The sequence below is a fragment of the Phasianus colchicus genome, chromosome 2, assembly GCF_987193195.1.
Source record: "Phasianus colchicus chromosome 2, bPhaCol1.hap1.1, whole genome shotgun sequence".
In the NCBI taxonomy this organism is placed as follows: Eukaryota; Metazoa; Chordata; class Aves; order Galliformes; family Phasianidae; genus Phasianus; species Phasianus colchicus.
The window spans coordinates 92,830,265-92,855,359 of NC_143437.1; the positions used below are offsets into that span (position 1 = coordinate 92,830,265).

General features: G+C 35.6%; 1 protein-coding gene across 6 annotated transcripts in view; it reads right to left on the reverse strand.

Annotated features, from left to right (window-relative positions):
- MYT1L (myelin transcription factor 1 like) overlaps positions 1–25,095 on the reverse strand; it is a 300,604-nt gene that overhangs the window by 30,916 nt on the left and 244,593 nt on the right. For 5 of the 6 annotated variants that reach the window (XM_090136335.1, XM_090136340.1, XM_090136339.1 and 2 more), the window contains 4 exons: positions 22,819–23,055; positions 20,961–21,082; positions 20,537–20,599; positions 19,980–20,048 (listed from right to left, as the gene is read on the reverse strand). In XM_090136335.1, the coding sequence (XP_089992461.1) occupies positions 19,980–20,048; positions 20,537–20,599; positions 20,961–21,082; positions 22,819–23,055 (491 nt within the window). The remainder of the gene's footprint in view (positions 1–19,979; positions 20,049–20,536; positions 20,600–20,960; positions 21,083–22,818; positions 23,056–25,095) is intronic. The other variant, XM_090136341.1, reaches the window with a different exon arrangement.

A 25,095-nucleotide genomic window follows, 5' to 3' on the forward strand; every position in this document is an offset into this window, starting at 1 on the left:
TAATGGGTAGATAAAAAATATCTTTTATAATCTGTTATTAGCAAGCTAGTTTATCCCCTCTGAAGATGCATGCTATATTTACTGTATCTTTAAAACACTTTGCACACACTGTGGATCCAATCTTCCCTAGAGCATTAACTTACTACTATAAGTAAATGAATAAATAGTACATTTATCCAATCAATTAGTTATTAAATATTTAAAGCAGATGTAGGTAGCCATCTAAAAGAAAAATCATACTGAGTTAAGGAATTAACCAATAAAATGTACAAAAATTCAGAATGGTCCCTTAGACTGTTGCATACTGCAAAGGAACTGGAACTTAAAAGAAAATTATATCTGTCTTCTCCATAGTTTTGTTTTGACCATGTTGTCAATCTCTATGCTATAGATGTGATTTTCTGTTGGAGGTTCAGAAAGCCTAGAGAAATATAATTGTTTCCTGTGGGATTTTTTCATAGCAGAACATAGAATATTTTTATTGTCTGGTGGTTTTTATGTATTTGGGATTCTGTTTTATTTGACTGCATCACTAGAAATTCAATTCATAGGTTGGGAGGTTGGAAGACAGACACAATATTACTTTGCATTCCCATCTTTTATCTGAAGATCTGGAAGTACTTTACAGACATTAATGGAAAAAATCTCACAATACAGCTTTGAAGAAGGGAAGGACTTAGCAGATGAAAACTGGAGCATACAGGGGCTAAATGACTTTACACACAAGAGGAAAATAGGCCAAAAGGAGATGCTTATTCACTGTTCTGTTTGCAGCTGTAAAGCTTTATCTCTTCTGAAACTATATATAGGTTCGTAGACAAAATACTATTCTTTTCTAGTCAGGTAGTGAAGAAACCAAAGGTTACAAAAGCAAAAACTGTAAAAATGCTGTGTTTGTTGCCTGAACTGAATGTGTGAAGAAAGAGGAAAGCAGAGGAGCAGACAAGAAAGGGAAGGGATAAGAAGCCTTGTCAAATTAAAAAAATAGAATTTTGTATAAGGTATGATGAGTTTATTTTATGTCTATGTTTCTATGAACTTGAGTTCGTGTAAAAAAAAAAAAAAAAAAAGTATGTTTACAGCACTTGACAAACAAGTACCCTGTTTATCTCAAAGAGGCAAAGAGAAAAGAAGCTTTTCTCTGTTTTCTTCCTAGACCACTCACCACTGACTTGTGTGGAGCACTGCAGAGTGAGAAGGGAGTTGAGAAACAGCTGTGCGGTCCTCAGCAGAGACTTCTAGGCCACAGGTGTGTCAGTATCAGTCAGAGTTCTGGTTACTGTTATGAAAATACCTACTTAGCAGGAACTGGGCTCTGGTTTTAACTGGACTTTGCTTTTACTTTCCTAAGAGTTCAGAGATTGAAAGCAATCTCTGTAAATCTCTGAATCCTATTTTCTGTCTCAGGCATTGCAGTCAAGCTCTAATTAAATATGCAAAATAAGAATTCTGATGATCCCCTTTCTTATGAAGTCACAGAAAATGGTGTCTGTTTTAACTGCAGTAGAAGCATGGATGCTTTCCCATTATTACTCTGTTGTTCCTACTCACTTTTCTTACCACAGCATTTGATTCCTGAATTCCTAAAGTGTTGCTACTTCCATTCACTGCCTAGACAGAAACTCTCAACCTATACAACCTACCTGAATTTGCAATGAAAACCTGTAAAACTGCTTAGCTAGGATGGATTTATTTTCCTGTAGTTTCAATGAAGCTGCACATCTACATACCTTTTTCACTTCTTCACTTCTTTTCACTTCTTTGTCACATTGTCTTTCCATTTTCCATTTTTGTCACATTCTTTCCATTTTCCTTTTTAGTGCCTCTTTCTATTTTCAACCTGTTATCCTTTTCCTTCAGTGGAGCAGGGACTTCATTTGCTTTTGTCCACAGTTTGCTTTCCATCCACATTCCTCCCCAGTGTATCTCTTCCACATTTTACTTCTGCCTTTTCCATATCCTCTCACAAAATCACAGAATCACACTATGGATGAGATTGGCAGTGACTTTTGGAACCATCTGGTCTGCTCCTTGTTGAAGCACGGACATCCAGAAGAATGTACCTAGGTCCAGACAGCTTTTGTAGATGTCCAAAGAAGAGACTCCCCAACCTCTGGGCAACCTGTGACAATGCTCTGTCACCTGAACAGCACAGAAGTGCTCTCTGATGGACAGAGAGAACCTCTTGTGCTCCAGTTTCTCCCCATCGCTTCTGGGCCTGGCACTGTGAACCGCTGAAAAGAGGTTGGCTCCAACTTCCTGTACCCTCCATTTTCCTGCCTCATTATCATTTATGTCACTTTCCAATTTTCTCTCTGTCTCTTTAACACCTTTTTTTCCCTCTCCTTTCTCTGGTCTCCACTCTCTATTCCTCTCTTATTCGTTCTTCATTACTTGATCTCTAATAACCTCAGCATTCACAGTTCTTTCTTCTTCTCTTTGTTGTTTCTTTCCATTATTTCTTTTTTCATCATCATTCTTGTCTTTTTGTTATTTTCTTCCAGCTGCTGAATTTATCTTTTCCCTTTGTTTTCACTGCTTCCAGCCCTATCCAATAGCTGAAATGTCTGCATATACTTTGTGTAAAGGGAGAAAACACTGTTGTGAAACCTTAACTCAGAATTTCTAGACTGCCAAGAAGCAGTGAGTCATTTTCAGAATCGCAGAACTGTAGAATGGCTGTAGGCAGGACAGCCACCCACCAGATCAAGCTGTCCAGGGCCCCATCCAGCCTGGCCTCGAATGCCTCCAGAGATGGAGCACCCACAATCAGTCTGGGTAAACTGCTGCAGTGTCTCGCCAGCCTCTGAGTATAGAATTTCTTCCTAACATCTAACTTAAATTTTAAAGGCAATCCTTCTTGTCATATTACTAATAGACTGTGTAAAAAGTTGTTTTCCCTCATATTTATAAGCTCCCTTTAAATACTGGAAGGCTGCAATGAGGTCTTCCCAGAGCGTTCTCTTCTCCATTCCAAATAAGCACAACTTCCTTGACCTTTCTTCATAGGAGAGGTGCTCCAGCCCTTTGATCATCTTTGTGGTCCTCCTCTGGATCCACTTCAACAGCTCTTCATCCTTCTGTTGCTGAGTGCTCCAGGTTTGGATACAGTAGTTCAGATGGATGCCCCCACAGAAGAGGGGGATGAGCACCTCCCTCTCCCCGCTGGCCATCCTTCATGCAGCCCAGGATAAAGTTGGCCTTCCAGGCTGCAAGCACACTACAAGCACACACTGTTGACTCACACCAAGGTTTTCCAAGTGATCGACTGGAATTCCCGAGTCCTTCTCTGTAGAGCTGATGTAAAGAAGTTCTTCTCCCAGTCTTTAAACATATCTGTGATTGTCCTGACCCAACCTTACATTCTCCTGTTTTCTGCACCTTATACTCTTCTGTTTTCATTAAAGTCCTTGTATGCTTTATCATTGGCTTCAAAAGGTGTAAAATCATGCTAGCAATAAGAGCTCCTGACAACTATTCTTAGCTTGTCTGAAGTTCATTTGGAGCATTTCAAGAGGTGACAAAAACTCTTTGGGAATAAAGTATGCAGATCTTAGTGGATCTTGAATCTATGGCCTCAAATTCCAGGCAAAACCTGTGACCTATTCCTCACAAATATATCTTTGAAAGAAAGTGAAGCTACATGCTTAAAAATATCAAAGTTTCACAAAGATGCATTGTAAGCCAAAAATAAAAAATGAGCTAAATTTAGGTTCATATTTTGTTTCCTGTATTCAGCTTAACAAGAAGGAGTACTTAATCGCACATATTTTGCTTTAGCAAAAGTGCCACATATTACTTTTTCGTATGGAAAATATTGCTAACATATGTTATAAAGCAGAATACTGACAAGAAAGGCCTTCTTGCAGGTAGCAGGAAAATAAAAATAAAAAATAAAAAACAAAATTCTCAAATGAAAGAAATGTAGATATAAAAAAAAAGTGTAGATATAAAGGAAAATGAATTGAGGAAAAACAATGGAGTCAACTCTCTCCTCCTCCAGTATTAGAACAGCAAATGAGTGAACTGAGAAAAATTCATCCTCTCAGTTGTGCACTGATACTGGATCCAGTGAAGTTCCAGTATTTATGGGCAGGAGATCAGAAGATCCAGTCAGGGATCACTCCTGATGGGGCACTCCCAAGTCCTCTTAGAAGATACCAGGAGAAATTTAAGTTGGAAATTGGAAAGAAGTATGGAATGGAATGATTTGTTGTTACCACATTCGCTGTGTGGTCTTTCTATCCATGAGGAATGATGCCTATGGAGCTAGTCCAGGCATGAGATAAAATAATTTTGGCTCAGAGGATTCATGAAGTAACTTCAGTCACTTCCATCTCTGCTGGGAGATTGCTGTCTCTCTCCTTACCTCTAGAAATCCCCAGCAATTGAATGGGGGTGGCTGACTGCATACTCTTTAGGTAAAATTTAATAACACCCTGACTTCTTTTTTTTATTATTTGTATGATTTTTGTGTCCTTAACTCCTGGTACTATCTGCTTTGCATTTCATTTTTTTGAACTGTGTGCGCGTGACAAAGAACATGATTTGCTTTCTAATTAAATGGAAATCCATTTTCCTGTAAGTAGACTAAAATGCATCATGCTGGCATTTAAAATATTGTTGTGCAGTCACACGCACAGACAGACATGACACTTTTAAATTAATTACACTGCTTTAGAGAAAAAAAAATCCTGTACCTTCAGTTACCGCCTCTGTATGCTGCCTGTTCTGATAGCCATCAGGACTTCCCAGCTTCCCCACAGCAAGCGTCACAGTGCTGCCCACTGTTCTCACATCTAGCATCAGCATATAGACCCTAACACACCAGTTGCCAAAGGCATGCTAAGTGCCTAATATGAAATCACATCTGTGTGCTACCAAGGGGGTGCTCCTTTCACAGAAGTTGCCGGAGGGAAGCTGTGATTCAGCTCTCTCCCTGGGCACCTTGCCCACACTTTCTCTCTTGACAGCACCGCCTGCCTTGAAGGCAGCACTGGCCAGCTGCACATCCCCTCCTCGCAACAGAGAGCGCTTCCTAGCACCAGGAATGAATCAATTCCAACATATGCGAATTCAAAAGTTCATTTCCAAACACATCATTCCTTGAAAAAAGCTTCGTTTTTATAGTGAAAAAATAACATAAAATTATAGCATCAGGGAGAAAAACACAGTAGGAGACAGCCCAAAGACAATATACTCTACAGCTAGGAACAAAGCCGTTCAAGTTCGCTGTATCATAGTAGATTTCTTCAAGCCTTTGCTCGAAAGTTCATTCAAAATAAGGTGTGTTTTTTGTTTTTTTTTTAAAGGCTTTTCTTCAGTAATTTGGGGTGGACAGATTTGCTTCTGAAGAGAAGCATCTTATTCCTGATTGACCTTTTAAAATGGGTAGCCCCTCAGGAGCATCTACCACTTAGTCAAGGCATAGCAATATTTCCAATCAGGGCTTGCAGAACAACCAATAGACACATGATTTCATTCAATTCCTACATGTGAAAATTGGTCAGATCACTTGAAGACAGTAGTACAGGTATTTTACTATTCTGGTATTCTTCACCTTACAAGCTGTCTTCAAAAAATCTTACAGCTGGCCAAGTACTTCTATTTATGAAGTAAATGAAAGTTTTAGTACAAAATTAAATAAAGAATATGTCAGATGTTGAATACTTGAAAAGTAAATTATCTGAAGTAGGGTTTTTTTCTCTGACAAGAGATTTACATTACAGTTGGGTCAGTAGCCTGCTGGATGCTTTGAACACCATAAAATTACCAGTATCATAGTTCTAGATCTGCTGTCTCTACACTGCGGTGTACTCTTCCATACTTTGTGTATCTTCTCCATGGTGATACTAATACCAAAGATATGGCAGTATGACCTTGAAGCTGCAAATTCTTGAGTTTCCTAGAGGTTTTGGATGTCTTCAAAATTCATATATCTAGAACACTCAGGAAATTCAGAAACTCCACAAGAAACACTTAGAAAAGCTATCACATTAGACTCCTAAAAGCAAAGGAAATAAACTAACAACTTTCAATAGACTGTGCCTTAACAAACCACTAATGTTTGGAAATGAATGGGTAGAACCCAGCTTTAGCCTTTCTTTAGTTACTCTGTTTATCTGTCTCTCACTTGAACATAACCATTCAACTTGTACGCTCTCACATAATTCATCAAGAGAAAGGCAGAGCAACAGAGACAGCTGGATCTAAAGTAAAGGAGAAAGGAAAAGCTGAGTGGAGAGGATGGAAAGAATAACAGCATGAAGAGATTCAATCTATATATTCTCTTCCAAATTAGTTCATTAATACTAATACATAATACATTAATGGTATGAAAGACTGAGCCTAAAAGAGCAGTTGTGTATTTCTAGCCTGTGCAATATAGAAAGAAACAGAAGTACCATCTCTAAATATTTCTCTCAGTCTAGCATTATGGCAAAACTGTACATGAATAGTACTGTAAACATTTTTGAGTTATATGAAATATATAATGAGGAGAATGAGGGCTCAGAAGTTTTGAAGAAAAAAAAAACCATCTAAATGACAGCAAATGTAATGGGCTGGAATCTTCTTCACACCATTAACAGCTTCTGCTTCAAAAGAGCAATTAAGATGTTTTTCAGTGCATATTCAGTAAGATAAGATAAGATAAGCACACTAATTTAGTGTAAAATGTGTTTATGAGACTAACTATGTATTTAAGGCTAAGATTTAGCCTTTGTTCCATACACAGCCACTATGCTATACCTGTTATCAACATGAAGAAGAGCAATTTTACCATAAAGTTCCTGTATTGGATGGACTTTTAAATCTCACCTGAATGTATGGTTTCTATCTGAAAACATGTACGTTCCATTAACAAGGACACATTAACATTTGGAAAAGGGAACTAACTCTTGAGGGTTTCATTTCCCTAGACAGCTGAAGCAGAGGTACTACTTTCTGTTTTGGGGGTGAAGAGTCATCAGCAAAAGAGTGAAATCCTTCAGCTTTCATTTTATGAAAATAAACAGCTTTTTCCCTTTAGGCCTACAAACATTTGCCAGAAGCCCAAGTGAGGAAATGTGAAAATACCATGTGAATTATATCAGACTGTGAGAAGCAGTCTGGTCTAGTGAGAAGGCTAATGAACAGTATAGCTAAGGAAAATCTAGTTTACCGATTTACTGTTACGAGTTTACGTTCATTTTTGAGCAGCTTCTCAGGCATGCTGTAAGTTTTGGTGGGACAGACTCAAGTTCCACATACGCTGACTTTTAAACATAACCTCACCATTTGCCTGAGCCCTAAATTACCTAAGCCCTACAATGTTAAGCAAGGTTCACTGGTACGCTGAAAGGAAAACTCTTAGTGCAAGTCCAGACAAGAAGCTGTATCTGCAAGGGGGGTCAGGTTGGGCATGGGTAAGCCCATCCCTATGAGTATGCCATCCTACTGCTTTGAGGTAGTCTCAGAAGACTGACAGTGGAAATAAATCAGCCCTAATGAACTAATACTTAGGAGGGTACAATATCCTGTACTTTTCCCAGCACTTTGAGGTATATGAACACTGAGCTGCAAGCCTGTATTACTGAGCGATACAGCAGAATGGTTAGGGTCTTGGAGAACTTCATAGAAGAGGCTGCAAAAGCTGATGATGATGGAGGAAAGTATAAGAAACAATCTTACTTCTGTCTACAAATACCTGGCAGGAGACTGTGGTGAAAGCATAGCAAAAGCTCTCTCAGAAGTGCACAGCTGTAAGATAAAGCACAGATGCTACCTTAAGCTCAACCACTCTATTTCCATCCCTCCATGATCAAACATCACCCAACTCTTCTGTATTAAGAAGTTAAAAAAAAATTAATTAAAAATCATGATTATGAAGTCCAGTTTGCAGAGCTAATAAGTGCTCAGAAATTCTCAGTGAGGTAGCCAAACTTCACTCCAAACTTTCAGAACTCTGAGATGATACTCCTAGTTTCTACTCCTCCGCATCTGAGTTTCCTGTACCTCCTGACAGGATGTTGCAGCTGTCTGGGCAGCATTAAGAGAAATAAGGGAGCTTTTAGAATGGTATTCAATTACCTGAAATGGGTGCTATTTCACCCTAGTGTGTCAGACTGTATGAGGTAGTTTGCACTTAATGTGAACAAAGGGGACATCCCTTCAGTGAGGGCAAGAAACTCTGATCAGACCATTAAAACTGTTCCAAGCTAAGCTGGAATCCAAGACTGTATTTGAACAGCACTTAAGTAATAATTCCAACTTAATAAGAATGTTCCAAGGTATCATTAACTATAGCATTTGAAAAGGAATTGTGCTTTTTATTGTCATGTGATATTCTCTAGTGTCTTTTCTTTCTTTGGCCCTCCTTACTTTCTCCTTAAAGTTGACAAAGGCAGAAAGCCCAGGCTTTTGTACAATTTCCCCTTTCAAAACTCCCATAAGATTAGGCAGTGCAAACTTGGTTTATACTGAAAACATTTCATGAAAGAACCACTTTAATTTCAAAGTCTAATAGCTGCAGGAATAGCTTAATAAATAGTTGTGCAGAGTGCTGGAAAGGCCAGAGGTTACAAACAGGGATAAATGGCTGCACAGCACATGGGCACTGGAAGCTGCATACTGCAGTGTATAAAACAGCTCTCTCTCCCAGAAACACTTTGTTCACGGTCAGGAATGTAGTCAGAAAGAAGTGCTCATGCCCTTTTATACCTTGGAGTTCAGATCTCTCATGCTCTTTAGAATTAGAAAAACAGCCTTAAGTCTGAGAATAACAACTTTGCCAAATATCCCCGAGTATTTATTGCTCCTTACTCTCTTGATTACTGTTTTCCTTATTCCAGGTTTTCTATTCTCAGGACGAATGTTTACATCTTACATTGAAATGATTTTATTCATTGCTTAAAGCACGACCCTCACAAACATTCCTGCTAACTGCCCCCTGACAAGGATTTGGGAGAATAATACATGGGTAGGAATACAGCTGAAACACAAATTATCTGTCCTGATTAACTGAGAGGTGTTTCTCAGCTATACACTACAGAGAAGAACAGCATCTTATGAATTAGGGACAGGCAGAATTCCAGTTTGAGCATCCATACAGTCACAGAAAATCTGTAAACGTCAAGATGACTATAGCATCTCAGGAAGATAAAATGAAAGAGAGTGGATCAGGTTAGCCAGCAAACTGCACCTTACAGAAATATCTGCTATAGGCTGCTACTTCCTAGTACTTCTATACTGTACCTCTCACACAGAGTTTAATTACTGACAATGTTTTGATAAGTACCTATTTCCCCTTTTTATGCTGAAGAAAATTTATGAATGAATCTGGTCTTAGAAAAAAAGAAATCACCCTTTCAATAAATATACCATAAATTCATTATAGTTACCTTACTCTTGAATGGAAAGTGTTTTCACTGATGTGAACTAACAGAACATTTTTCTTTGTCCTAGAGACATTTCCACTTAATTTTTGATTACATAAAGATTTATACAAAGATATAAAACATTTGGACTGTTCTACATTAACACTGCTAAGATATTTTGCACAAATTGTAAATAAATGGTCCTGATGCGTTTACCTATTATGTATTTGTAAATCAATAGCATTTTGTGTGGGTTCAGCACAGTTAATATCAACATTCGCAAAAAATTGAATTAAAATCAGGTAAAAACTGTTGAAACATTTCATTTTAGATAGAAGATATGTATAGAAATTGGTAGACAATTACCTCCCACTTGCATTAAATATTATTCACGTTTTAGTTTGAGAAAGTTTATTCTATCAAATAGAATTCAAACAAAAGTTGTTTCTTTACCAATATTTTATTAATACCTTAAAAATGTTTTCTTCTAAAACAAGTAATGATTTAATAGGACTTCATCTATTATTATATCAACCTGAAACTGCTTTTGTAAAGCGTAAGGAGTGTGAATTCTGCTCATGGAGCTATGCATGGAATTTGGCCTTGTAATATTGTTCTCACTCCATTAAATGCAATTTTTTTGCAACTGCTGAACATGATCTCAGATGCAAAACCAAATAAGGTTGGTGCTCCACTGAGCTAAGAGAGCTTTGGATCAGGTCTCAGACTGCCTCAGAAACACTGAAGGTCTTTTTCTGTGAATGAGTTTTGAGGATTCAACTTCAGCTGGTTTTAAATAATAAAGAAAAAAATAATTAATAATTCAGTTCTTTCAGATTCTGCACACTTAAGTCACAACAGCTGTCATGGGTGTTATTCAAAAACAAGGCTCTTGCCCCTCCTCCATTGCACCTATACTTATGGAACATACTTACGCTTTCCTGACAGATGTTTCTTGATTAGTGCATCAGAGGAAAACAAATCACCACCTACAATGGTTCCTGGAGAAGCCTTGAGAAGAAACTCATAATCTATCATTTTTAAAAAAATTATTCAGTTATTTTAATATATTATGTTTTTTTCCTGTTTTGTTTTTTTTTTTTTTTTTTTTTCATAATTTACTCAAAACTTTTCCTAAAGGGTGACAAAAACACGATGTATCTCTGCAGTGTCCAGCACAGACAACATTCACAGCTTTTATATCCAAACTTATTATTGAAATGCACAGTAATTAAAATAGCACATATTTAATTCATTTCCTTTTAAAGTATAATCTTGGTGTTAAAAATATATATATATAAATATTTTTAAGAAATGGCCAAGATAGCATTTCGTGTTTCTATCTATCATGTGCCAGTATCTGCATTACAGATTTGGATCATATGGACAAAGGTAAATTATATGTAGTTTACCTACTAAGCTGAATTCAACATTCAGACTGCATTTAACACAGGGTCAATTTTGTTCTTTTAGCTTTCATCAGGCTTATACAAGGAAACAAAAAATCCCTAAGCTCATAGAATAGCAGGCAAAATGAGCAAGTTGTGATTTTCATACAGTGTCTGCTTTCAAATGCTTTTTGTGCAAATTATGTGTTCAAGAAAAGTGTCAGACTGTCTGGCCTGGGAAAAAATAGCTATTTACCTGTAAAAAAGAACAAAACAAAACAGAGAACAAAGAACAACTGTGGCTTGGTTTTCTTATAAACTGTCTGTATGCTTTGATTCCTTTGCTACTTACTGCAGAAAAAGTGTTCCAGTAATCTCTTTTGAATATACTGTATTTATATGATCATCTTTTAATGACATTTCCATTAAACTGCAGCCTAAAAATTTGTGAGCAAGATTCCTTTCATCTCAGCACAGTATTAACTCTTAAGTCTGAAGGTGGCATTTTAAATATCACTCTGATTGTCCACTTTACAGCTAATCATTTTAATAAGTCTGTACAAATGGAATACATCTGAAAACTGCACTGAAAAACAAAAAAGAGATTTTTTTCAAGGCTCTACCTTTTTTCCCTTTTGACCACAGTCCAAAATACGAATAAATAAAAACAGTAATGTGCTTATACAGCAGTCCTCTTCTCTTTTTTTTTATTACAGAAAACAGAAACTGCTGGGGCTGTGTGCAGTGTAAACATAGTTAAGCATATAAAAATAATTGATGATGGACAGTGTAAAAACATCCCTCAAAATCTAAGGCTGTTTCAGACAGTATACACCAAGTAAGCTCATGCTGACAGAGCCTGTGTCGTTATCTGTAAAAGGAGAAAAACCAATAGACTTTGAAGCAGTGGAAATTCTGTGTGTGTTAGGGTAGAAGAGCAATTTTTACATGCAGATGAGCAAATGTAAACTCCACTTACTGGGAATACAAAAATATTGTAAAAGAATATTATGATGAGGTGTTTATGAGGGGTATGGGAAATTTTAGGGATATAGGACATTGATAGAGATACTACAGTGCTGCAAAAAATGTGTGCCACATAAAGTCCCAATAGCACTCAGATAAAAAATAAAGGGATGAACTTAACTGCAAGGCAAAATTAGATGTTACTGTGCAGATACAGACACTGAGAAATCGAGTTAGCAATTGGCCATTCTAAGAAACAATGCAAGGGATTTTATAACTTCAAAAGATTTAAATAAGGCAATCAAACATGAATGCTAACCCAAGAGAGAAGCTGAGGGCATCTGCCCAGATCATCACTGTTGTATTTTAGCGTAACTCCACTGAAGGCAATGGAGCTATGCTAATTTACACCAACTGAGGATCCAGACAATCATATTTAAGACTTCAAGTGACAAAATTACTTCTATTTTGTGGTACATATTAAGGGTTTTGGCAAGTCTGACCAAACACAGAAATGCAAAACATTGCACTTTTAATTCTCCTTTTAAGTAACTGTGTAGTTTATGCAACTTCCCATGGGGATTGCCTCAGCACTTGGGATATACCACAGCATCATGTTGCAGATCTTTGCGGATCTGGATGGAATGAGTAACTGGTTATGGTCTGTTGGTTTGAAGCAAAAAATGATCAACATCACAATGGGAGTTTGCACAATAACCAAATTGTGCCAAAGAAAAGACCCCTGGATTGAATACAAGCAAATGCCGGGCTGAATGAGATAAGTGATGTGGGACACATTCAATGACAAAGAAGTATAACCAAACCCAAGAATGGCAAAAGCAACTGCACAAATGGAAAGACTCCAAGACAAGAAGGCCTTAGAGAGATTCACTGGGCATGTTAACATAACGAAACAAATTCATAGATAATCACAATTAAGTGCTCCTCAGAATAGTTGCTTAGGGACTGCATGGAATGACTGACAAGAGAATAGTTTTGAAAATTAAACTGAACCGTCAAATAAGCATTCACACTGAAGCATTTGGTGATTAGCAAAGAGCCTAGAAACTTAGGATAGTATATTTAAAACTGCTTAAGTCATTATTGCAGATGCTAAATTCCACTTTCAAAGACAGGCATATAGAAGTAAAAGGGCTGTGGATTCCCATTCCTTCTGAAAGCGAACTTAAGTCATACAGGTTGTTTTGAATAAAAATTACTCTAATTCAGTGAACATACATCTGAATTGAGACTATTCCAGTTTAAAACTAAGCAGCAAATGCTTTTAAACACTGATTATAATCCAAACAGCAGAAGAAGTATAGCTAACAATATATTTTATTTTAAATAATTAAGTGCATAAAGAAAAGGAAGAGGCCAGAAGCTATTTAAATATTTTAGCTGCCATTGTGCAAATTAAAGCCTCTAATTCCAGAGCATTTCATAGTATTGAAAACTTACTAAGGCCCTGATTCTGCAAGGTGCTTCATGCAAACAATTTTGTGCCTGCATGGAACATTTCACAGTATCAGAGGTACTGATAGACAGATGGCTTGCAAGGAGCTTTTTAGAGAGTACATGCTTTTAAGACTACCTTTTAGTAATGAAAACAACGATGAAGGGTCTTATGTAAACAGAACTCAAGTATTATTCATTTTAGAGACAAAAGTTGACAAACTTAAGTGAGAAAAATGGAATGACTCAACCTTACCAGAGTCTGAATGGAGTTATTCTAACAGAAAAAAAAGCCCAGCCACTTCCATATGTAAAACTTATTGCGACTATAGAGATGAGGTTGCTGCAGATGATGGGTTTCTATACAAAGGACATTATCATAACACCACACAACATGAGGTTGGAAATGCTAGGTATAACCTACAGTGCCCATTTGAGTATTGAGAAGTGCAGGAACAGAGCCCAAGGTGTTCTGTTCTGGCCAGGCATGCATGCTGCCATCAAAGATAAGGTATCCAAGTGGAAATCTGCAATAAATACAGGAAACAAAAATGCAAAAAAAACCCACTGAAACCACATGAGATTCCTAATTTCACTTGGCCCAAGGATCTAGTTGAACAAAATGGGAAAGATTATCCTTTACAGGGGAACTAATAATGGGGATCTATGCTCCTTGGTTTTGTTTTTAATAATTTAAATTAGACTTGCACACTAATTTAATAACACATTATAAACCGGTTTGTTTTATCATAACATTGCAGATAAATTAATGAAATACTATTATTTACAAATGACTCACTCTAGTCATTTTTAACTTTATACCAAATACATAATGTCTGGTCCTTGCAACCACATTTTCCACTTAGATAAAACATCAAGGAACTTAAAAATTTTTTGAAGATCCAAAGGATACATAATTAACATCAAATAAGTATTGTATTACACAACATAATTACTTACTAGACTCAACAATGTTAGTATTCAAGAAAAAACTGAAATGACAATTTATCACATAGTAATAAATAAATAAATGAATAAATAAATAAGAGGACATAAACAGTAGAAAACTTGGGAAAGAGGAAAAAAAAAGTGATAATAACAATGGAAATGGTTATTTTTCTCACAATAAAGGGTAACTTTTCTAAGAGTAAAGTGAGCTAAAACTGTATAATGGGTCACAGCTTTCCAAATGTTGGTCTTACTGAGTTCTTATAGGAGGACAGATGTAGGCTAAATAGGATAAGAACAGGGAATTAGGAAGGGAAGGCAGGCAAGGCAAGAGATAGTACTCCTGTACAGATGAAACAACAAAGGTACACGCTTCCAGAACAATGGACATAGGTTGTGGGTGGAGAAGGCACTTCAGCAGCTAAACAGATTTCTGCAGAAATAACTGTTCTGACTAGAAAAGTGACTGCATACTGGGAGAGCTATCAAGGCTTTAAGAGGATAGGTACTGATCAATGCCCAGTAATAGTCTGGTTATCTGTCTAAAGATGGGAATATTTCTACAGTGTTTTATTAATATATCTTTTTTTTTTTTTTTTTTACTATGCTTTGTTTTTTTTTCCCAGCTGACTAAATTGAGTTTTTTCTGGTACTATTAATCACAATAAATGCAACACAAGCTTCTTCATCTCTATTGAGGATATCCCTTCTTCCCAGTTGCTAGATCTTGTTGAGAAAATTGCAATAAAATTATTTGGTACACCAATACAAAGTGAGTGTTAAAAGTTATACTAAGATAGAAGATTTTCCCTGTAAGTGTAAGCTAAGAATATCCTTTCTATCCAGAAAACTGTACTGTATGCAGTACATTCCTCCTTGAAAAGTTGTGATTAAACAAGAACATCAGAGAAGCTCACTTTTCAATCTGGACCTCATGGAGGACTAAGTTTAGGATGACACAACTGGAAATGGTGAGACAAGGATAAAGAGAAGATAAAAGAAAGAGCAGAAGATGACTACCAAACATATGGAAATGAGTGCAGAGTGAAATGGAAAGAAGGAGGCACAGAAATTCCAAATCTTACTTTATTGTAGAGACTGTATAAAAATAGATTGAGCTCCACATTTTCAGTTAAGAAGAGAAATGGAAAATAAAAGCTTTCAGGCTTCATTGCATAGAGGGTAATGAGATTGTTCTCCACCCTGTAAGTGCCATAGGGTAATGCCAAAAGATGATCACCACAGAAACAATAATGACATGCAGTATCTACATAAAGACATGCGCTGTGGGTCTGAAATATTGGAATATTATGACAGTATCACCTACACATAAAGATTTGTTGAATTTGGTTGAACTACAAATCTTTTTGAGGTTCAGATTCTTGAGTATAAGTACTAATGTGTTTTCCTGGCAGAAAACTGAACCAAAGGACAAAGGGTAAATGTTGATAATTTGACAGTTAGTTTGACAGTAGTCCAAGCTAATAGTTAGCTACCTATGGCCTCTGAGAAAGAATTGCTATTTTTTCATTAAAGTAGGATCAGAACTAAGTTTGTAATTTCCTTGTATTCACTGGTAGCTACATTCTCTGATTAGTGGGTTAACAGAAATCTAAGTGTAAATGTTCTGTCAGCATGTTGCATGTTGTCTGGGATTGATTTATGGATAATCAATATTTGATTTAAAAATTTACTTAATTCTTTTTTCTTTTAAATACTATTAAAAGTGTTTCAAATGTTGCCTTTTTATAGTATTTTTAATTCTACAATAGGATTACAGTTCTGTAAGTGTTAGGAAGAACTTCTACAATAAGCAGTTAATAAGGAAAAATGATTAGGAAAGGCTTCAAGGTAAGATTAAACTGGATTTAACTTACGAATATTTTAATATTACTAGCTATTTCTAGATGGGTGGTTAATTGTTTTGCCATCATAATCAAGTTTACTCATCAATATGTTGCTTTTCACAAGCATTATAACCAAAATATTAAAGTTTGGAAGAAACTCTTAATCAAACCAGTAACAGAATTAAAACCAAATAAATTATTTTGTTATTTCTATTTTGTTACACCAATGAGAACATTGACCAGGCTGTATAAGTGCTTCGACCTGTCAATAAACTATGCACAAAGACAGAAGTTTTCAGCTGAACTTTGGATAAAAGAGGAGAGTCACATAATCTTCACAGCCTTAAATAAACAAGAAGTCTTAAAGTGAAGTATGGGTGGTAAGGAATAATTAGGATAACCCTGGAACAATTTAATTGAGTGACAGTGTCATCTTTCTGCAAGCCAGGAAATGTGAGTGATGGAATTTTTAGAGCTATAATAACCAAAAGGCAACACAGGAAGATTTTTTTTTCTAACTTTTACTGATTCAGTTATTTTGATTATGACTAGATCATAAGCATTATTTGAAGTCTCAGGTGTGTGCTATATTTTATTTTATGAAGGAGTTAAAAAAAAAAAACAACAACACCAATGTGCTAGCAGAATTCTGGTTAGAAAGCTGCACTATGATTTGTGTTGTTACAGTACACACAGGATATTGTGGATTAGTAGGACATGATATAAAGGCTGTACTAGCACAAATGCAATATTTTCTCTACTGAGCTACTGAGCTATATGGCAAATTGAAAAAATTATGAAAGTGTTCCAAATTATGCAGTACAAAAAGTCACTACACTACACTATCAACTCTATGCTAAACTAACAATCATTGTCTAATATACATTAGAGAAGTATTTATCACAAATTTTGAAGAGGTTGAACTCTTTATAGATGACTGGAAATAATTCATGAAAAGCAGAACGAGGAATAAAAGATGGAGAGACAGTAACAGTACAGATTGGAAAATGCAGGACAGAAGGGATCTCGGCTTGGGATGCAGATAAAAAATGCCTTTATATTCCTCTGTAAAGCCCAGGGCAGGAGTCAAATCTGCTGATACTCACTCCTCTTTTGCTGTCAGCAAATATCTATGAAATGCATTAGCAACATTCCCCACCTCCTTCTGGTGTCAATCCATTCAGAGTGCTACACCTTTCACTGCTGTATTCTATCACAGTACTTCAGGTGATCTATACAGCAGACACCAAAAGCCTCAAGATGCCAGTAGGATCCCACATTATGGACTTTCTGCTTCTTTTCAGCTTGCTCTTTTTAAAAGCAAGGAAATTATTCTCCCAAACCTTTCACACAAAAATATAACAAATGTAAATGAAGTAGTTCACAGTTTAAAAATTCCCAAATCAAAGTTGCTTATGTAGCTTTGGTTTAGCTGCTTTGTGCCCATATGCATTATCATTTACATGATCACATCTCCTCCCCTCTTAGGCAGAGAAGAAGAGCAGAAATGAGAGCTGTATAAAGGATGTTATCATCCATAGGACTCCTACATCCCTGCTTTTGAATATATGCCTTTGTACCAACTTCAGTATGATGGCTTAGTAGCAGAGAACAATAAGAATATTAATGTGATGGCAACAGGGGATGGGCTGGTGAGACAAGAAGCTTGAAACATGGAGAAATGTAGAAAAAAAATGACAAAGGAAATAAGACAGAGTAACTGGATCGAGTGGAAGGTAGGACTGTATAAAGAGTTTGGGGGGAGAGAAAGTAACTGCTGTTCTGGATCACCAGACTCTATTCTGCTTTCTCTGTACAGCTCATTCCTTTTCACAAATGGTGAACCATTCATTGTGTAGAATTGCCTAATTCCCACAGCTCCAAGAGAATTCACTGGGAAGTTGGCCTTGAATATATATAGTTCTCTGTAGAGTGAAGAGCTAGGTGAGTCCTGTAAGTATCAAATTGAGCAATTAAAATGATATGGTTAGATTTTCTCACTTTAAACTGGTGTTAATACCAACCCTGACTTATTTCAGTGTATAATTGTAGGTGAAAATAAATTCCAAGTGAAAATAAATGAATCCCCTTTTTACCAAGATATATTAATAAGGAAACACTCGGGTGTGGTGTTAGTGACACGTATGTGAGTGAATTAGTTGTCATATCCTGAAAGTACAGATTGAGAAAAGTGCAGTGAAGAACAAACGGGGCCACACATGGGATAATGAGGAAAACAAAGGAAATCCATTAGTTGCTTAAGAAGTTATTATTGTCTGTTCAGTGCAACATACTATTTGTTATTCAATGGAAAAATAAGTGATCAGAAAATGAAGATTTGCCTTGTAATGAAGACGCAAAAGAGATCCAAGTTAAGTTAGCTTGTCTAAAATTCTATGACTTTCTAAAATTTGTACTAATTTAATTAGCATTTTAATGTGTGCAGTAGGTACTACGATAATAACTCCTAACTAAATAGGAATTGTAGGTTAGTTAAACCTGTTTCTGTAATTTTAAGTATGACTTAATCTTGTTTTCTTTGCTTTCAAAATAGGTAGAGAAAATGGTAGAGAAAGGAGTGGGAATCAAATTCAAGCAATCTTTTATTCTCTCTGGTCTACATAAAGTAGGCTTGACTGTAGGTATCTGAGAAAAGTAGAGGAACGGGATCATCCCGGAGCACTTTCCCAACTTAACTAAACTTTATAAAGGGTTAAAGCAGCGAAGTATGTACTTAAAGTATTATGCTGGCTGCCCCAACAGTCTTGTCTATGTAACAGCTTTATCTATGTAATTGCAGCTCCCTGATCATCTTCAGCACATGCCAACCAAAAAGTCAGGCCAAAATCTGAGTTTCTCTGGGGTTATTTACCCACATTCTGCTTATGATTATATATATATATATATATATATATATATATATATATGTTCAGTGACCTCATTTACAGCCTTTCCTTTCGCATATCACATTGTCTTCTAGCAAAAGATAGCAATACGATCTGAACTGACAGTTCAAAAAAGTAACTTTAGACTGGAGGGGTAATACATGTGAATTTTGTACCTCTTCCTTGCACTTAGTGACTAGATTAAATAAGACTAGAGAGATATCTAACTTAAGTAGGTTTCTCATGCTTGCTTTCTTATCTTTCCCACAAGTTAAAGTTTGTTTTTTCATCAAAGTACTGAACTCAAGAAATCCTAGTTAAGGCAATAATGTATGGTAAAGACAGAATAATGCTTAGCATAGCACCATAAGCTACCCATTCATATTTTTCCTACTCAATTTTTTTCTTGCTACATATGAAAATCTTTCCATGTTAACCATACTGCCATCTCAGGAATACCACTAACTCATAGCACTTACAAACCCTACAGTTCTTCAACATTCAGAATTCCAATCAAGCACATGGTGCAGGAAGACAAATTGAACCTGTTTCACAATTCTTTAAGTCTCAAGGCTCACAATTGTCATTTCAAAGAACTGAAAGAAAATTGTGAGGAATGCATTTTAAGTAGGGGAATAACTAAGTTGACACTAAGAAACAGTCAAATGAGAAAATGCATTAAGCCATTAACAGTGATACAAACCTGGGGAAGATTATGCAAGCTTTAGGAAGAAACAGACTGTTTCCTTTCCCCTCTAGTCTAACTCTGAGGAATATCATTTCACTAGTTATGTAGTCAGAAGTATTTCATCAGTCTAATCTTGTGAGAATTCTCTGTTCTAACTAGCAAATTCAAATGTTCAGAAAAGAACTGGAGTTCAGACATCTAGATGAATTTCACCACTATCACTTAATGAATACTCAAAAGAAAATACTACGTCAACAGATTTACGTATAGACCCAGCCTATATGGAATTTCTAGAGAATTCACACACTTCTGAAGCACAGATCAACCACCTCCGCAGCATCTAGCAGCTCTCCAGATAGACTGCATTTCTAATTTCTGATGTAACTATACACTGTTTGTGGTAAAATAAATATTTATAAGGAAAATATTTGTTCTTTATATCTTACTTGAGTTCTTGTGAGCTTGTGGCCAGCATACTTCGAATGCTTTTGTCAGCCAAGGGACATCCAGACAAACTGTAAGACATGGTAGGACAGACAAGTAAATTAATCTTCTCATTAATTGAACGTTCCCAACAAACACAACATAAAAATTAAAAAGTAAAAGTTTGTAATGCAGAAAAGCGATGGGGCAAGTGCTGTAATATTGAATTTTGTAATATAGTTAACCCTCTGAATATATTTAGATATCAACATTACTTCCAAAATTACATACTGTAAATGTTCTTTTTTTGTTTCTCTATAAACTAGTAAAATGTAACAAAAATATTTGTGGTTCCTGGGTTAACTACTTAAATGCTGAGAATGCTTTGGAAATTTTAGTAATCTATTTAAAAATAAAAGACGCTTATACAACACACAAATTAGCATGCTTTTAAGATCAACATATACTACTCAAAGGGTTAACACATAGTTCAACGTTTTACTTTGACAGCATTGTTGAGGTAAGCTGAAAACAATAAATTGAAAAGACAGAATCCACCATGAAAAAAATGAAGTCACACCTTCTATGTGAGGCGTAATTACCAGTCACATGACCACTCCCATCACACCCTGGTGTTGGACATCTGCCACCAAACAAAAACAAAAACAGCCAAAATAGTAAGTATGTTTAAAAAAAAAGCTTTTAAAAGTTTCATTGTTTCCAGTTTAGCTGCAATGACTGCAAGGGGTTTTAAGCATCCTAATTGAAAAGCTGCAAAATGAACAGGATTAAATGAAAATGGCGTCTCAATACAATATAGCATCATTAAGAACAAGCAAATACACATTAGCTTATCACTTTACTTAACTGGCAGTTTGAAACATTTATATGCTGCAAATGTTGCATGCTCATACTGCAAGGCGTATATGTACTTGTTTGTTTAAAAAAGACAAGAGAGAAAAGGTTAAAAGGAGAAAAATAATTTCACCTCACATTATGCTTACGTTATTAAATCCTTTTTGCTCTCTTTGCATTGAGGGTATTTGGGTTTAGGACTTGGGATTGTAACTTCACCAGGATACCTTCTTTCTTCAAGTGCCTCTTGGAAAGGATCCAAATCTTCTGGCTACAGGCAAATATATGACCATTAGTCTCAGCTAGGTGAGGTTACAACTTTCATAAAATATTACAAATTAGAGTCATCAGAGATTATCTCCTTTTTTATCTTACTTCATTGGAGAAAAACCATGAAATTATTTCATATTCTTTCACCTATCAAACTTTTAAAAAGTCCTTGCATATTCTGATGCAGTCTTTGCAGTGTGGGGGGATTAATTAGACTATTTAATTAAAGAGAAAAAAAAAAAAAAGCAAAACATTGATTTTTTATATAATTGATGTATTATTTTCATTTAAGATAAGTAGTTGATACTTTTTCTAAAGACACTGCAGAACTGAGGAATAGGAATAAAGAATAAGTGTAGCATCTGATTCACCAAAGAGCTATCTTAATAACTTTAGTAGTTTAGAACACACCAAAGATGAAATAGGAACAAATTTAACAACTGTAAGTTTGGAGCAAACTTCAGTGGATCTGTCTGGCAAAATGTAATTATATAATTTAGAATTAACATTACTGATGCACTCAGTAATTCAAAACCGTCTATTTCAGCAACAAAGTGGTTAAATGCATTGATTCAGAGATTCCTGCAGATGGTGCTACAAACACCACAGCAGAAATGTATCATTATGTTTGCTCTGAGAAACACTTCATATTGTATTTTTCACCTCATATTTCATTGATAAAGATAGATTTCCTAATTCCAGTGAAATTAATAGCAGAACTGTGACTAATACAAGAGATAGAATGTATGCAGTACACAGTGGAAATGTTACTTTGTCATATGTGTCAAAGGCATTGAACTTAGTTTTAATTAAAATTGGCCTGAAATCTATCACACACAAATTATTAGCCTAATTTTAATAGTTTAAATTTACACCAAGGAAAAACAAAGAACACTGTACTGAAGTCTCCAAACATCTATTAAATATTTAATGTAGCATTGTAAGCTATACACTGGATAAGAGCTGAAATTTGATGATCAAAATCAGTGGCATTAAAACTTGTCAGCAGGTTTATTTCAGTGTCCTGGCTCACATAAGAACACATCCCACATGATCTAAGTATTGAAACATAAATTCACTAGCTTATTTTGTTTATTTGCCTTTTCTGTTTAAAGAGTCTTGCTGTTTTCTTAGTATTCTGAATTGAAAAGTAATACCAATTTCAAATACCCCTTCTTTGTATAATTCTTTAAACAAAGTACTTCATTAATACAGGCACTTTCACACATAGAGCTAACAGGAGTACATAAGTAATCTAGAAGATTAGCTGAAATAGTTTAAAGCTTACATTACAGTCTGATGGTTTTGTTTAAATTGATTTCTAAGCAATACATACTTTCAAACATTCAGCACATCATTTATGGTTTTCAGATTCAGTGGGATATCTTATCTTGAGAGCCGATTATCCCAGTATTGCACAATTCTGTCAACTTGCTTACATAGAATATCATAATCTGGATAAAGTGAAACATCTTTTCAGCAGAAAATATTTGTTAAAAAGATGATATTGTTAGAAAACATGATTCAAATTCATGGTCCAAATGTTGTCTTATGGAACTTAGTCACAGATCGGATGTGTGTCAGCATGATGTATTCCTAAAGATTAACCAGCAGAAGTAGTTTGGTAGAAAACCACCATTTTAACACGTATTGTTTCCTTTTACCCCCCAAATATCAGAAATACAATGGATTACAAAAAGTAGACTGAATGAGAACGATTAAATGAAAAAGACATACATTAATCTCTTTGGAATCGTCTTCATCTATCCTACTGGGCTTCATTTTTGTGTAGTCCACTGGTAAGTCCCAGCAGTCACCCTCATTCAGTTGGTAACAGCGGTTGTTCATCACAGCTTGTCGTTGTGGTGACATTGGCTCCAGTGGTGTCAAAATGGTACAGCAACCATCTCGCTGCCTCTGCTTGTTCATACTCAGGTCCAAGGTTCCATTTTCATCGACTTCCATATCAGGATTCTGTCAAAAGAAGAAAAATATTGTTAATTTAGCTTCACACTATCAAACTGCTACCTTTCTGTGTTCTTCAATATATTTGATTGCCTAGCAGAATAATAAAATGTGTTTCCATTCCTGTATAGATTGAAAGCATTGAGCCCCCTCCCACACATAGCATGATGCTATTACACAACATTAACGCTGTTCTAGTAGATTTCTTCCTGAATGGCTAATCTGATGTTTGGGGGAACAGGGCAAGAGCCTTCATTATGCTCTCCCACTACCCAGAAAAACAGGTGCAAAAAAAAAACAGGTGAAAATGAGAAATCTCTGAAGGTATTTTCTTGTTGTCTTTATCTTCTTCGTCTACTCTGTGACAGGTGAATACTTCTCAGTTAATATCTGCATAATTCTTGTTTAAAGTCCTGACTCTTGTCCAGGTGATTAGAGTGGAAAAAAAGTAGCTAGCATCAAATAAATTTGTTTCTTTGTGTACTTAGTATTAACAGTCATTCCTTGAATAGATACTGTCAAGGAATTAAGAAGAAACAGAGAGCACCAAAATAAGTCTTTTGGACAATTTGGCAACGGTACAGGAACAGGAAATGCCTTTAAATTTCACTGTTCCTTCACTGCAGATGTAAGAGTATTAGCAATTTGTGTATCTGCCTTTATAATGAATAAATTTAGCTAATATAATAGGTGTGACAATTTCTGTGGCAACTGAGGTACTGCAAAATATAGGGTGAGTACAAGCTCTGACTTATTCCATTACAGAAACAAAAAAGTATAGTCTCATATTCTTAGGTGAGGGGGAAAAAAAAGACATTAAAACAAAAATGAATTAAAAAAAATAAAAATAAAAGAGCAAATAAAATAAAACTGCCCACAAATAATCACTGATCTGTTCAAAAGCGAAGCACAAGAAATTTGGTTTCAAAACTAGTGTGAATGCTACTGATTTCTTGTATGTCTAGAGACTCCCTCTGGTAACAAAAGAGCTGCAGGAAAGCACTGTGAATGCAAATCACTTTTTGATCAATTACTGCCTTTTCTCGTAACATAAATACAATTGATATTATCCCGCTAGTTTTATTTAGAAAATATTTGTTAATTCACTTGGAGTCATTCATCCAGATTTTACATAGGGCAAAACATTAGGAAAGAAGCACCTTCTGTTTTTAACATATAAGAAAAAAGGTATTTTATTCCAACTTCTTACATTGTGTTGATATAGAATAACTGTATTTTTTACATTCCAGAAAGAGATTTACCTCTTCAATATTACTAAAGAAGTTAATGTAAAAAGCAGCATCTGAAAAACAGTCACCAACCATTTCAGATTAAATTGGGTTCTATTGCTAGTATCTACTGCTAAGGGTTCAGTTTCCTATGAACCTTCTAGAGGCTTTTACATGGTGAAAGTAAAGAAACCTTTGTCTAAATGAAGAAGAAAAGAACATGTCTGCCAGCTCAAAATCTCTCTTATAAGCACAATAAAAATCTTCCCACTGCACTGCATCTGTCTACTCAGCCATCTAGTGGTCTCCCATAGGTATCACTGTAGTGCTTGTTGATGTATATTAAATACGAGTCTTTAAATAGCTATCAAAAAGTAATGTTTAAAATTAAAAAACAAATCTTTTGCTAAATCTTTACTGAATGCTAATAGCATACTGTTTTTCTTAGTATATAAAGCTTAACAATGTTTATTATTTGTCTCCATGGTCATTTCATAACATACTGAGACTATGAACATGCAGAACATCAGTGACTCTGCACCTGCTAAGCACCTTTGAAATCACATGTACTGGAGGATTTATTGTTTCAAATGCTTAATGCAATGACTTAAGAATTGTGATACTATACACAGGCAAGAAATTCTAACATACAAGCAGCATAGGTTTCTTTTTAATAGATCTTACAACCTTAGGTCTCATATACAACTTTTAAATGAAATTATATCATTAAATCTTGATCTTCTCACAAAATGTATGAATCAGATAGTGTTTAGCAAAAAAATCTGTAGTGCAATTAATACCACTTGAGCAATTCAAACAT